Here is a 12,793-nt window from a genome sequence, read left to right as displayed (position 1 = left end):
CTTGAACTCCTGGGCTCAAACAGTCCTGCCTCGGCCTCCCAACAAGAAAGCTTTCAGTCCAGTATTTCCAGTCCTTAGTCATCTGTGTATTCCCTCCATGTTTTTGACCATTTCCATTTTTTATACTTTTGATTTTAAAATAATGTTAGATTCACAGGAAGTTAAAAAATAGTATGGATTTCTGGTCTCCCCTCCCACATTGCCCCCGTGATAACATCTAACATAACTGTAGCACATTGTCAAAACCAGGAAACTGGCATTGGTACAATAGGATTACCTGGACTGTAGGCCTTGTTTGGATTTCCTCCATTTTTACCTGCATTGATGTTTTTGTTGTGCATACAGTTCTGTGCAGTTGTGTCACATGTACAGATTTGCATAACCACTACTGCACCTCCATTTAAACTAATCACTTGTTTAAATCAACTCCCCTTTTAAAAAAATTAAATAGCCGCTTTTGCCTTGTCCTAAGTGATATCCTTGAAATTATTGATTTGATGTACTTATTTTTCTAATACACATTAAATACACAATGATTTAAACATGAAATGTAAAATATTTATGTGTGAACCATCTAAAATCATCTCATTCCGTCGCACCAGTGATATACAAACATGAATTCACTCCAGCTATGCTACTGAACAGGCAGAGAAGCTGAGGACTAGAGAAGGGAAGGGACTTGCTGATGAGATACAGTGGGGCTGAAACCAAGACTTCTCACGGCTGGGTGCTCTTTTCCCTGCCCTACACGCCCTTCACTCCAAGAGGGCTACAGCCCCTCCCTCCTTGTCCCTGGGGCTGAAGGATGCCCCTTATTGCAGCAGCACAGCTGCTATGAGCTCCTCCTCATTTCTCTGCCTAGGGTTCTGCAACCCCAGAAGCTGCTTTCTCTTGATATGTTTGCCTGATTGGACGAAATGGCCAGAATATCCCAGGACTATTTAGAAATCTGGCTGGTAACATTCTCTTCCGTTCTGGAGAGACACAGTTAGTGGTGACGGTCATGTTCCCCAGCAAACATCTGCGCTGGGCATCTGCTATGACTGCCAGGCATTGGGGTGCCAAGGCTCTAGGCAGACAAGGAGGCCCACAGAACCCATGGCCTGCCGGGGGGATGGTGGCCTGGTGAGTAGGGACAGGGTAAGGCATGGAACAGGGCAATGCCCGCAGGCAGGTGCAGGAGCATCTGACATATTTACGTAGTGCACATACTCAAGAAGGTGTGTTCCCATTGACATCTGAGACAGCAGAAGTTAGCCAGGATGAGGCCAAGGAAGAAGCTTCCAAGCTGAGGGAACAGTATCTGCTAAGGCTCTGAGGGGAATGGTGATGCTTGAGAACTTGGAGAAGGCTCATCTGGGAAGCTCAAAGGGCCCCAGGGGAGAGAGCCCTGGACTGCCTGCTCTGAATCAGGGGCGAGACTCCTCCACTTCTGCCTCCCCATAGGTGCCTCTGCAGCAGCACCACGTGGCCCCCCTCATGCCTCTGCTCATGGGGACCCAAGCAGATGCCAGCTGGGGCGGTGGCTGGGTCCCAGGTTGAAGGCATGTTTGGTGGGGTGCAGTGGAGACAGCAGGCCCCATACCTGGTATCTATGGTGACCAGGTGCCCCTGCAGATATTAACCACCTGGGTGTCTGCCCTGCACCCACAGAACATGCTGGAGCAACTCCTGATCCACCAGCCCGAGGATCCCATCCCCTTCATGATCCAGCACTTGCATAGAGACAACGACAATGGTGAGCACTGGCTGGGGCTCTTCCCCTCCCCTCCCCCTTCCCCTTCTTCCCTGACTGCTCTGCCTCCTCCTCCTCCTCCTCTCCAGGGACCCTGCCCCATCCCGAGAAGAGCTGAGCACCATTCTGTCCTACCTGTGTCTGAAGGGAGGTCAGAAGAGAGGGATTTCATCAACTTGAGGTGGTGGTTCATTGAAAAATGCTTTGATTTCTTTTGGAGCACAACTTACAAAAATTCTTTTGCCAAGTTATTAAAATGAAAACTCCAGAATGACCCATGGAATCAATTATTAATGCTTTCCCTGCCCTATCTGATGTCGCCTGTTGGGTTTCAGCTCTCTGATCACTCCACTTGTCAGGTGTAAGTTTGGTTTCTGGTCTACCTAGACAGGCAAGCTCTTGGACTTTTCCGATGGTCTCATTATCGGAGCCTGTTAATGAGTTTCCGAGCTCCCCAAACCTTTGCAGTTGGCCGGTGCAGGTCAGCCTGACCCAAGGCTGGAGCATAGAACCGGGGAGGAGGGAGGCGCTCACTCAAGGAAGGCCCCTCACTCTACTCCGTGGTCCATTTGCCAAGTGGAGGATCAGTCCTGTCCCTTGTGAGCTGTTGGGGAGGACTGATGTCTTGGAGCTTTTATGTTTCTTTCATTGGAGCATTAGCTGCTTTGAAGGAGCTACCAGCACACCAGTGAAATTAGCGCTTGGTACAGCTGAGGCCAGAGGCCAGAGATGCCCTGTGTGGAGGTTCAGAAGGCCCAAGGTGAGAAATGACACTAGGTAGTTAAAAACAAGAAAGAGAGGAGGTTCCAAGCCTTTTCCTTGTGCCCCGCATGCAGGTCCTGACGCATCCAGGCCTGGCTGCGGAGCAGCAGAGTAAGGGAATCTTGGGTCCCGATGCCACTACATGGACTTAGGCAGGCAGGTACAGAGAGAGACCCCACAAAGGGCCAACAAAAAGGCCCTTTTCTGAGCCTCTGGTTAGGTGCAAATGGCTGATTCACTAGACATTTCCCTTGTTCAGCGGATGTTGACTGAGTGTCCTATATGCCCAGGCAGGGGTGGTGCGGTGCTGGGATGGCCTTGGGACCCCCTTCCCCGTGTCCGATTTGCCTTCTCCCCAACCCCACCTTCCTGGTGCAGTTTACTCTGCCCTGCAGTGACTCTTAGAGACCTCCTTTCTCTGGCTGGCTGTTTATTACATGGTACAGGTGGGAGGTTCTGTCTCCCCAGATTCATCACCTGCTCTTAGGGTGGGTGTTTAGCCTACCCTGCGCTCCTGAGTAGTCCTTACTGCTGCAGACCTAGGCTCGCCCCCAGGCCTCACTGACTCCCATTTGCGAGAGGAGGAAGTTCCTGCATTCCCCCCTGCCCTCACCCTGAGGCTAAGTGGGTGCTGGGAGCTTGAGTGCTGCTGAGCTCTGTTATTCCAGGGCTGCGGAGAGCATCTCTGCCCCCACGCAGCTATCTCATACCGCCACCAGAGAAAGAATGGACAGCAAAGGGAAAGCAAAGCAAAAGGAAACAAAGTAAAAGTGAGATAAGAGCCGAGTAAAAGCTAAAGTAAAAGTAAAGTAAAAACAAAGTAAGACTAAAAGTCAACCAAGAGCGAGTGGAAAGTGCAGTGCAGCACAGTCCTCTGTCCTGCCATCCCCCCACCTCCCTCCCCACTGTCAGGGACCCTGCAGCTCACTCATCTTAAAATGTAGAGACGTGAGAGATCGTGGCTCTCTTTGGCCTCACTTTCCTCGTTTGTGAAATGGACGTGTTTGGTTAACCCAGATGGAAGCTGTGAAACTCTGGTCTGGTCAGTAGTGGCTGAAGGAATGGGAAATCCCTGATGCACCATGGGTAGCAGCTTCCAGGAATATGATGTCGAGTTTCCACTAGTAAAAAGCTTAATATATTTTTCTAAATTAAAAATTGTGCTTGCCAGCCTGGCCAACATGGCAAAACCCCATCTCTACTAAAAATACAAAAATTGGCTGGGTGCGGTGGCTCACGCCTGTAATCCCAGCACTTTGGGAGGCCAAGGTGGGCAGATCATGAGGTCAGGAGATCGAGACCATCCTGGCTAACATGGTGAAATCCCATCTCTACTAAAAATAAAAAAAAAAATTAGCTGGGCGTGGTGGCGGGCGCCTGTAGTCCCAGCTACTGGGGAGGCTGAGGTGGGAGAATGGCATGAACCCAGGAGGCGGAGCTTGCAGTGAGCAGAGATCACGCCACTGCACTCCAGCCTGGGCGACAGAGCGAGACTCCGTCTCAAAAAAAAAAAACAAAACAAAAATACAAAAATTAACCAGGCTTGGCGGCACACACCTGTAATCCCAGCTGCTCAGGAGGCTGAGGCAGGAGAATCGCTTGAACCCAGGGGGTGGAGGTTGCAGTGAGCCAAGATCGCACCACTGCACTCCAGCCTGGGCAACAGAGTGAGACCCTCTCTCAAAAAAAAAAATGTGCTTGAAAGCTGGGTGTGGTGGTGCACCTGTAGCTCCAGCTACTTGGGAGGCTGAGACAGGAGGATCACTTGAGGCTAGGAGTTAGAGACCATGGTGCCACGACTGCATCTTGAATACCCACTGCATTCCAGCTTGGGCAACATAGTAAGACTCTATCTAAAAAAAAATGTGCTTGATAATAATGTAACCACTTGAACTCTCATAAATTAGGTTGCACTGACATTTCTACTGTTAGTTTGAAAATCCTGCATGCCCTGTGTTCTTCTCTTTTTTTCTTTTCTCCCTCTTATTTTTCTTTTTAGAGACAGGGTCTCTGTTGCTCAGGCTGGAGTACAGTGGGGAGATTACAGCCCACTACAGCCTTGACCTCCTAGGCTCAAGTGATTCTCCTGCCTCAGCCTCCTGAGTAGTTGGGACTACAGGTGCATGCTACTGCGCCTGACTAATTTTTAAAAATTTTTTGTAGAGATGGGGTTTCATTATGTTGCCCAGGCTGGTCCCTGCTCCTAGGCTCAAGCGATCCTCTTGCCTTGGCCTCCCAAAGCACTGAGATTACAGGCATGGACCACTGTGCCTGGCCCTCTGTGTTCTTAAACTGCTACTTCAAGGCTTACCTAGTTCCCCAGCCTAAAAGCTCAAGAACCTTGAATTTCAAGAAATTTGAGGCAGATTCAATCATCTCTTTATGTTTTGATCTTGCTCCTCTGTGTGCAGCTTTAATTTTCAATGTCAAACTATCCACTTCATCAGAATTTTAAACATCATCTTTCTGGTTTGGATGGAGTGCAGTTGATGTTGGCTGTACAGCCACCTCTGCTGCCGCCTCTCTCCCTTTGTCTCCTCCTCCCATCCTCCTTAGCGCCCCTTTCCCTTCATCCGAAAGTCTGGGGCTTTCCCGAAGCTCCCTCCACGGAGCCCTTGCTCCTTTCTCTGCACTGCACCTGCTCCGTTGTTCTCGAGCAGAGGCTTAGGATCCAGACCTGCCTCGTGCCGTCTCTAGCTGGGGGCCAGCCTCCAGCTGGGGGGTCTGTCCTCCTGAACAGCTGAGTCCAGCTTTTTGCCCAGATGCTCTCAGGGAGTCGAGTCACTGGGTCCCAGGAACCACTGTTTTGGAGAGTTCATTTGTTTCCCACAGCCCTGCACTCCACCGCAGGCCCTCAGCTGGTGGCTTTTATGGATGTTGGAACATTTTGTCCTTTGGCTCAAGCCCCAACCGCTGAAATGGAAAGAAGAGAGTGACACCCATGGGTTTCCCTCTCTTTGCCCATGCCTCTGCGGACAAGTGAAGCAAAAATGGGAAGGAGGAAGGGAGACAGGGGAGACTACCCTGCTTGGTGACTTTTCTTTTCTTTTTCTGTTTTTTTTGTTTTTGTTTTTGTTTTTGTTTTTTTTTGAAATGGAGTCTGGCTCTGTCGCCTAGGCTGGAGTGCAATGGCGCAATCTCAGCTCACTGCAAGCTCCGCCTCCCAGGTTCAAGTGATTCTCCTGCCTCAGCCTCCTGACTAGCTTGGATTACAGGCACCCGCCACCACGCCCAGCTAACTTTTGTATTTTTAGTAGAGACGGGATTTCACCATGTTGGCCAGGCTGGTCTCAAACACCTGACCTCAGATGATCCACCCACCTCGGCCTCCCAAAGTGCTGGGATTACAGGCATGAGCCACCACACCTGGCCGCCCAGGTGACTTTTCTAGGAGTGGGAGAAGCCTCGAATCAGCTAAGCCCAATCCTCATGTGTCCTAGAAGAGTACGGGAGGCTTGGAGAGGCCCATGACATCCAGTGTATGTTTTTGTTCCCCTGGGCTGGTGTGTCAGATCATTGTGCCCCCTTCCAGCCATGCAGCAGCCTGGGGTAACTATAGCTAGGACCTCAACCCTTCCTCTTACTGGGCCTGGGGTTAACCGCCACACACAGTGACATGCCTGGTGACTGGTGTAGAGGAAAAGAAGGCCCCAGACTCATCCCGGTGAGCGAGCACACGAGGGAGCAGAGGGAGCCCCGGCACATAGGCTGGCAGCCCCTTCGCCGCCAGAAAGGCAGATTTAGTACAAAGTGAGCATTTACAGTAGCCCTGGGCAATATTAAAGCAGGCGATGGTGTATATAATGGTATGTTTCGTTTTTTATCAAACGTTTGTCCAAGAAAGCTGTGTATTAGAGCTCCAATACCTAAGGGTTTTCTTGTGAATTTTAAATCATGCTCCTAGTTAAACCTCAAAAGGATCTGTGGATGGAAAGGTTTTTTGATTTCCTTTGAAGTGGTTGGAAGAAGTTGATTACTCTTGGCAGTCAAGCAGCCTTTTATGACACTGTTTATAAATAATTACTCATGAGCAGGGCTGGAGTTTCAAGGTGTTAGATTTTAAGAAACTGAAATTAATCACATAAATGTGTGGGAGAAATTAGGTGAGGAGAAAGACCGTGGATGTTCCCCTTTTAAAGTCTGTTCATAGACGTGTACCATTTGGGTGCCACTTACAGGAACCTGGAAGGGGAGGGTTTCCCCTGCAGCCCTCAGCCCGGGAACTCTCAGGCGAATGTGTGACTCAGGAGTCAGGTTCGCTCCCCAAAGGCCCTTGCCAAGCTGCATCTCCCCTTTCCTTGGGCTCTGGGCGCCCTGAGCCCTGTTGGGCCTCATCTGTGTTTGGAGGAGCTTCAGCAGGGCCTGTGGTCAGAGCCCTGGACAGGCAGCAGGCGATGGTGCAAGAGTGGACCCAGGTTCCCCACTACTCCCTCATCAGACTTTGGTCAAGCGGGCGCTCTCTCCATGGTCCAAATGAGCCCTCTGCCTCATGGCCCAAGGCTCCTCCACCCTTGACCACTCTCCCTGCCACTCCTCCCCACAAACCTCCCATGGCACTCTGGCTCCCGTGTCACCTCGTCCTCTCACCTGACCATGTGTCCTCAATGCCACCTGGTTTCCACACTTGTCCTGCAAGCTGTGTTTCCCACACTGTTTCCTGTAGTGGCTTCTCTCACGCACAGGGAGGGCCCTGGGAGGCCGTGCCCCAGGCCACAGGCCTAGAACAGAGAAAGGGCCGCTGAACGCCTGCCCTGGCTCCCACCCCAGGAGCTGAAAACACCTTCCTAGCTTCCATGACAGTCAGGGCTGGGCCCGCCACCAGCGCTTCACCTGCCAGGCCAGTCCAGAATCAGAGTCACAGGCAGGACCCGGAGCACTTTCTGGCAGCTCCGCAGGGCCTACTTCCTGGGTGGAAGGGCAGCATGGTTGATGGCGGCACCGTGCCCACATGTGACAGCAGCATCATGGGCACGGGCTGCAATGTCTGGTGTCTCCCCAGCCCATTTGGTGGCCTTGCTTGGGGTGTTGTTCCTGTGGGGTAGCCCTGAAGGCCTGGCTCCCCAGCCTGTGCAGGACTCTGTGAGCCACGCTGGGATGGATGGATGGATGGATGGATGGATGGATGGATGGATGGATGGATAGATGGATGGATAGATAGATAGATAGATAGATGGATAGATAGATGGATAGATAGATAGACATAGATATAAATATAGATATTTTGAGACGAAGTCTTGCTCTGTTGCCCAGGCTGGAGTGCAGTGGCGCAGTCTCAGCTCACTGCAACCTCCACCTCCCAGGTTCAAGTGATTCTCCTGTGTCAGTCTCCCGAGTAGCTGGGATTACAGGTGTGTGCCACCACACCTGTCTAAGTTTTTGTATTTTCAGTAGAGACGGGGTTTCACCATGTTGGCCAGGCTGGTCTCGAACTCCTGACCTCAAGTGATCCGCCCATCTCGGCCTCCCAAAGTGCTGGGATTACAGGTGTGAGCAATCAATCCCCTTTTCTTCTTGACTCAGCTGCATTCAGTTTCTGCACTTGTACCCAAACATGCTGACTGGCAGAGGGGGCCCTCTGTAAGGCAGTAGTAATGGTGGTGACAAAGGTGACAAACAGTGACCACAGGACGAGATGGGGATGGCCAAGGAGGTGGCCCCGAAGGTCACTGTGTGTGGCTCCTCACAGTTCTGGCCGCCATGGGGGTGATCCAGGAGGATAAGACTCAGTCTCTGCCCTTGGGAGCTTCTCTTCCTGTGGGGACAGCAACTCTACCTGTTTCTCAGTAGCGGGCTGACATTCACCAACGTGGAAGGCTGCAGCAGTCCGTCACTTGATCACAGGCCTCCACAGGGAGCGAGAACAAGGATCTCGGAGAGGGAGAAGGAGTGGGAGGCTGGGGGTGCTGGGTGCTGGGAAGGGAGGACATTCCTGATGGGAAATGACAGGTGGCAAGGCAGGAACGTGGAGGGAACAGCCATAAGGAGAAAAAGAAGGTCCACAGCTTCTGAGGTTAAAGGAAAGGATCATTCAGTGAGTTACCTTGACTTCCTCCAAAAATGAGAAGGTGCCATGATTTTGGGCAAAGATATATTTAAACCCAAGCAGCCAGCTGGGTGTAGATGTGCTAACCACTACATTGCTGGCCAAAAGGATGATGTCTAGTTCCTTTTCTGTGTCTGCCTCCAAACTAGAAGATACAGCACCTCTCTCCTCTGCTGAGATGAGATTCCCTCCTGGAAGCCCAGCCAGAATAGGCTCTCATGCAGACGTTAGAGGCTCATGTGAGTTGCAGTGGACATCTGTTCATCTGTCACCTTGGGTCAGGGGCCAGGCCAAGGTTACCGGCTTCCCACAAGGAGAGGGACAGCTGGCCCAATCAAGATGGTGTTGAGCAGGCAGGCAGTGTGGATGCATCTGTCCAGACCCCACTGCTGTTCCCTTCATTTCAACCCAGTGTGATGCCTTCCTGCACCCTTCTCACCATGCTGGTCAGCTCTTTTCCCATCGCCAGCAGCCACTCTAGCTCTGTCTCACCTCATCCTCTCACCTGACCACTTGTCCTCAAAGCCGCCTTGTTTCCAGAGTTGTCCTGCAAGCAGTTTTTCCACCGGCAGTGGCTTCTCTCCCCACGGGGAGGGCCCTGGGAGGCCTTGCCCCACGTTACAGGCCTAGAACAGAGAAAGGGCCACGGAATCTCTGCCCTGGCTCCCACCCCAGAAGCTGAAAATGCTTCCCAGCTTCCACGATGGCCAGGGCCTGGGCCTGCCACCGGAGCTTCACCTGCCGGGTGAGGCCAGACTCTCGGTCACAGGTTCAGGAGCCCGTGGTTCATATCACACTCTTGTCAGTAGCCTGGGTTAGGAATTCTGTGGGATCAAAACCAGCCAGGACTAAAATGAAACAAGCTGCCAGTGTTTTTCATTTGCATAGAAATGCCCATCTTTGAAAACAGACTTTCCTTTCTCGAGTTTTATAAATCTGGCCCATACGCTCCAGGCTTTTCCCATTACTTCCCTCTGTAAAAACATGGGGAACACAGTTCGCTAAATAAAAAGGCATAAACATAAAGAAAAGCTTCTAATGTCGATTTGCATAAATTACAGCCTTATTGGAGAGAGCGTTCCTGAGACAAAGTCCCTGTTTAAAATGCTTTATGGTGTTTGAAATCCCAATTGTTCTTGATATTTATGAGTTTGGTAAACAAGTTACCATGTCTGTGTCCCCTTGGAGGTAGAAGAATAAACCATCTCGGTGATCACTTACCTCTCTAAACACAGAGAATGCGTTCCATGGCAAGAGTGTCTCTGAGCTGCTGGGTTACAAATGGCCGTGTCACTGGCAGAAAATGAAATCTAGGGAGGAAAGAAATAAGTACACCCCGAGTACCGCAGGCGTGGGAGGCTGCTTGTCATGTTGAGTGGTGACATTCAAATCTTTTTGTTCCACAGTGCCCAGGATTATAATATTAGGTCCGCCTGCCTCGGGGAAAACAACGATAGTAAGTGTATCATATTAAGTGTTGTGATGCTGTAATATCTCGTTTATCCTCCAGAGCTGGAATGAGACTGCACCTTTGTGAATTTGTAGCGTAACTGAGCTTTTCTTCTTTTCCTTCTCCTCCTTCTTATTACAAAAGGTAGTGTGTATTCGTAGCAGAAAACCTAGAAACTACAAAAGACCAAAAATAGAATTCCCTGACCATCCAGAGATGAGCATTCCTTTAACATGCTTCAAGACACCTTCCTGGGCTTTTTCTGGCCTGCATACACGCTCTCCTTGCTCACCCTTCGTTATATCCTCAGGGTACGTTTCCAGCAGTACACGTGCTGGGTCCAACAGTACATGCATTTCATAGACTTTGACTTGGAATCTTAAGATTTACTCTGAGCATTTTAATTGTGAAATACTTAAAAGAATCAGAAAAGCACAGCAAACTGTACCATCGATATTCACGTACCCAACTCCCAGATTTTATGCAAATTTAACATGTTGCTGTATTTGCTTTGTTTGTTCTCTCCCCATTTTAAAGAAAATACATCTTTGAAGATACAGCAAATGCCTGGGCCCACCTCGCCCACACTTTTTCACACACCACCAGTCTCTGGACAGTGAATGTCCAGAAACTGGTGGTGTGTGCTTCATTTATCTGTGGCTTCGATCTTTAAGGTCCTTTTTTGTTTTTTCAGACAGAGTCTCACTGTGTCACACAGGCTGGAATGCAGTGGTGCAATCTGGGCTCACTGCAACCTCTGCCTCCTAGGTTCAAGTGATTCCCATGCCTCAGCCTCCCGAGTAGCTGGGACTACAGGCATGCACCACCACGCGCAGCTAATTTATGTATTTTTAGTAGAGATGGGGCTTCACTGTGTTGTCCAGGCTGGTATTGAACTCCTGACCTCAGGTGATCCGCCTACCTCAGCCTCCCAAAGAGCTGGGATTACAGACATGAGCTACCACGCCCAGCCTAAGGTCCATTTTTAATGCCAAAAATCTGTTAAAATTTCATTCATCTGAGATGGTACCCTTTTTACCTTTTATTTTTATTTTTTAATTTTAATTTTTATTTTTTGAGACAGAGTCTCCCTCTGTTGCTAGGCTGGAGTGCAGTGGTGCGATCTCGGCTCACTGTGATCTCCCGCCTCCTGGGTTCAAGCAGTTCTCCTGCCTCAGCCTCCCGACTAGCTGGGACTACAGGCCCCCGCCACCATGCCCAGCTAATTTTTGCATTTTTAGTAGAAACGGGGTTTCACCATGTTGGCCAGGATGATCTTGATCTCTTGACCTCGTGATCCTCGGCCTCCCAAAGTGTTGGGATTACAGGCGTGAGCCACTGTGCCCAGCCTAAGGTCCATTTTTAAGTGCCAAAAATGTTAAAATTTCATTCATCCAAGATGGGACCCTTTTTACCTTTTAAAAGCCTGGTTGGTGAACATCAGCAAACCCTTCCTCCGTGACCATATCATCGCTGTGAGCATGTGTCATGGACGGGATGGGGCAGGCTGTTCCCCGGTTTAACTGGCACCTTGCTTTCTTCTGAAAAGGAGTTAAAATGACTGATCCTTGCACAAACTAACCTGCATCTGCTATGCTTTTGGAGTTAGCATAGCTGTTCAACTCATCTGTCCATCTGCTCATCCTTCTGTCGGTCTATAGTTTTTCTATTAGATTCCTCCATATCAGGTCGTAGGGTTCCAAGCCTTTCTGCAGGACCCACCTGAGTCCAACCATTTTGCTGTTTCACAATTAGAAGCCAGGGATTCCCAGACCTGCTGATCATTAGCATTTCCAGGGTGCTATGAAAAATGCAGGTTCCTGGAGTCCCCTGCAGACCAACCTCATCAGAATCTCCTGGAGCAGAGCCCCAAAAAGGTAGTACTTAGAACACACTCCCCAGGTAATTCTGACATTGGGAGTGAGGATGACAGATCCTGCATTTAGACAGACAAGCTTGTTGAACTCGTTTTTCTGGAAGAGTCTGGTTGCTCAGTGGGAGGCTTTCCTTTTGTCTTTGACATTTGAATTCGGGGCCATCTGTGCTTTGTCCTGTCCTAGCTCTTCTCTGGTCACTGGTAGGAATCTGCTGGGCAGAGCAGATTCAGAGCGCAGAGACCTGCTTTCGGCAAGTCCCAGCATGGCTGAAGTGATCGAGTTTGTCTTCTCTGTCGAGATCAGGCCCTGGCAGCTGGTGTTTCAGCAACAAGCCTTTTGGTGAATTGCTGTCCCCACTCCTGAGTGCCCTTTGGAGACACACAGATCTGATGATATGATGTACAGTCAAAAAGGGCTTCTTCCCAATGCTGTCATTGAGGTTTCTCACCACCCACAAAGGCAGCTTCAAAGACAAATCCTCAGAAAGAGGGATCTGCCCGGGCTAGCTATTCGGGTGTCCCAGGCACAGTCATCTCTGTTGAGAGGTGTGCAGTGAGGGCTCAGTGAGGCCACAGAGCTCAGACGTGGCCATGAAGACTCCTGGTTGGCGGGGGATGAATGAAGGAACAGGAAGAATGAAGGTTCACACCAGCCCCGGGCCCTGGAAGGGCCTTCAGAACCATCTTGAGGCTGAAATAGTCATCAGCACAATTTTGGTGTCAAGAATGTTTTAGATCATTATTCTTCCTTAAAATTTAGGCTTCCCTTATAGACTACAGAGTAATTATCAAAGAACTAAACATCCCATTGACCAGCACATGCCAGCTCCCAATCTTTAAGAAAAAAAAAGAACACCGAGTGTGGGCTGTTACCCATCCTCAGGTTCTGTCCTCAAAGTTCCTGTTCTGAGTCTTCCTTGAGATGAA

General features: G+C 50.1%; 1 protein-coding gene across 7 annotated transcripts in view; it reads left to right on the top strand.

Annotated features, from left to right (window-relative positions):
• Nucleotides 1–12,793, top strand: part of AK8 (adenylate kinase 8) — a 157,701-nt gene that overhangs the window by 1,495 nt on the left and 143,413 nt on the right. For 6 of the 7 annotated variants that reach the window (XM_054520768.2, XM_054520766.2, XM_002820319.6 and 3 more), the window contains 2 exons: nt 1,654–1,738; nt 9,947–9,996. In XM_054520768.2, coding sequence (XP_054376743.2) covers nt 1,657–1,738; nt 9,947–9,996 — 132 coding nt within the window. In that variant the 5' untranslated portion in view covers nt 1,654–1,656. Of the gene's footprint in view, nt 1–1,650; nt 1,739–9,946; nt 9,997–12,793 lie in introns of those variants that run through there. The other variant, XM_054520770.2, reaches the window with a different exon arrangement.

This window comes from Pongo abelii, chromosome 13, assembly GCF_028885655.2.
Source record: "Pongo abelii isolate AG06213 chromosome 13, NHGRI_mPonAbe1-v2.0_pri, whole genome shotgun sequence".
NCBI lineage: Eukaryota > Metazoa > Chordata > Mammalia > Primates > Hominidae > Pongo > Pongo abelii.
Note: the sequence above shows the minus strand (reverse complement) of the source record. Positions and strands in the feature narration are given on the sequence as shown.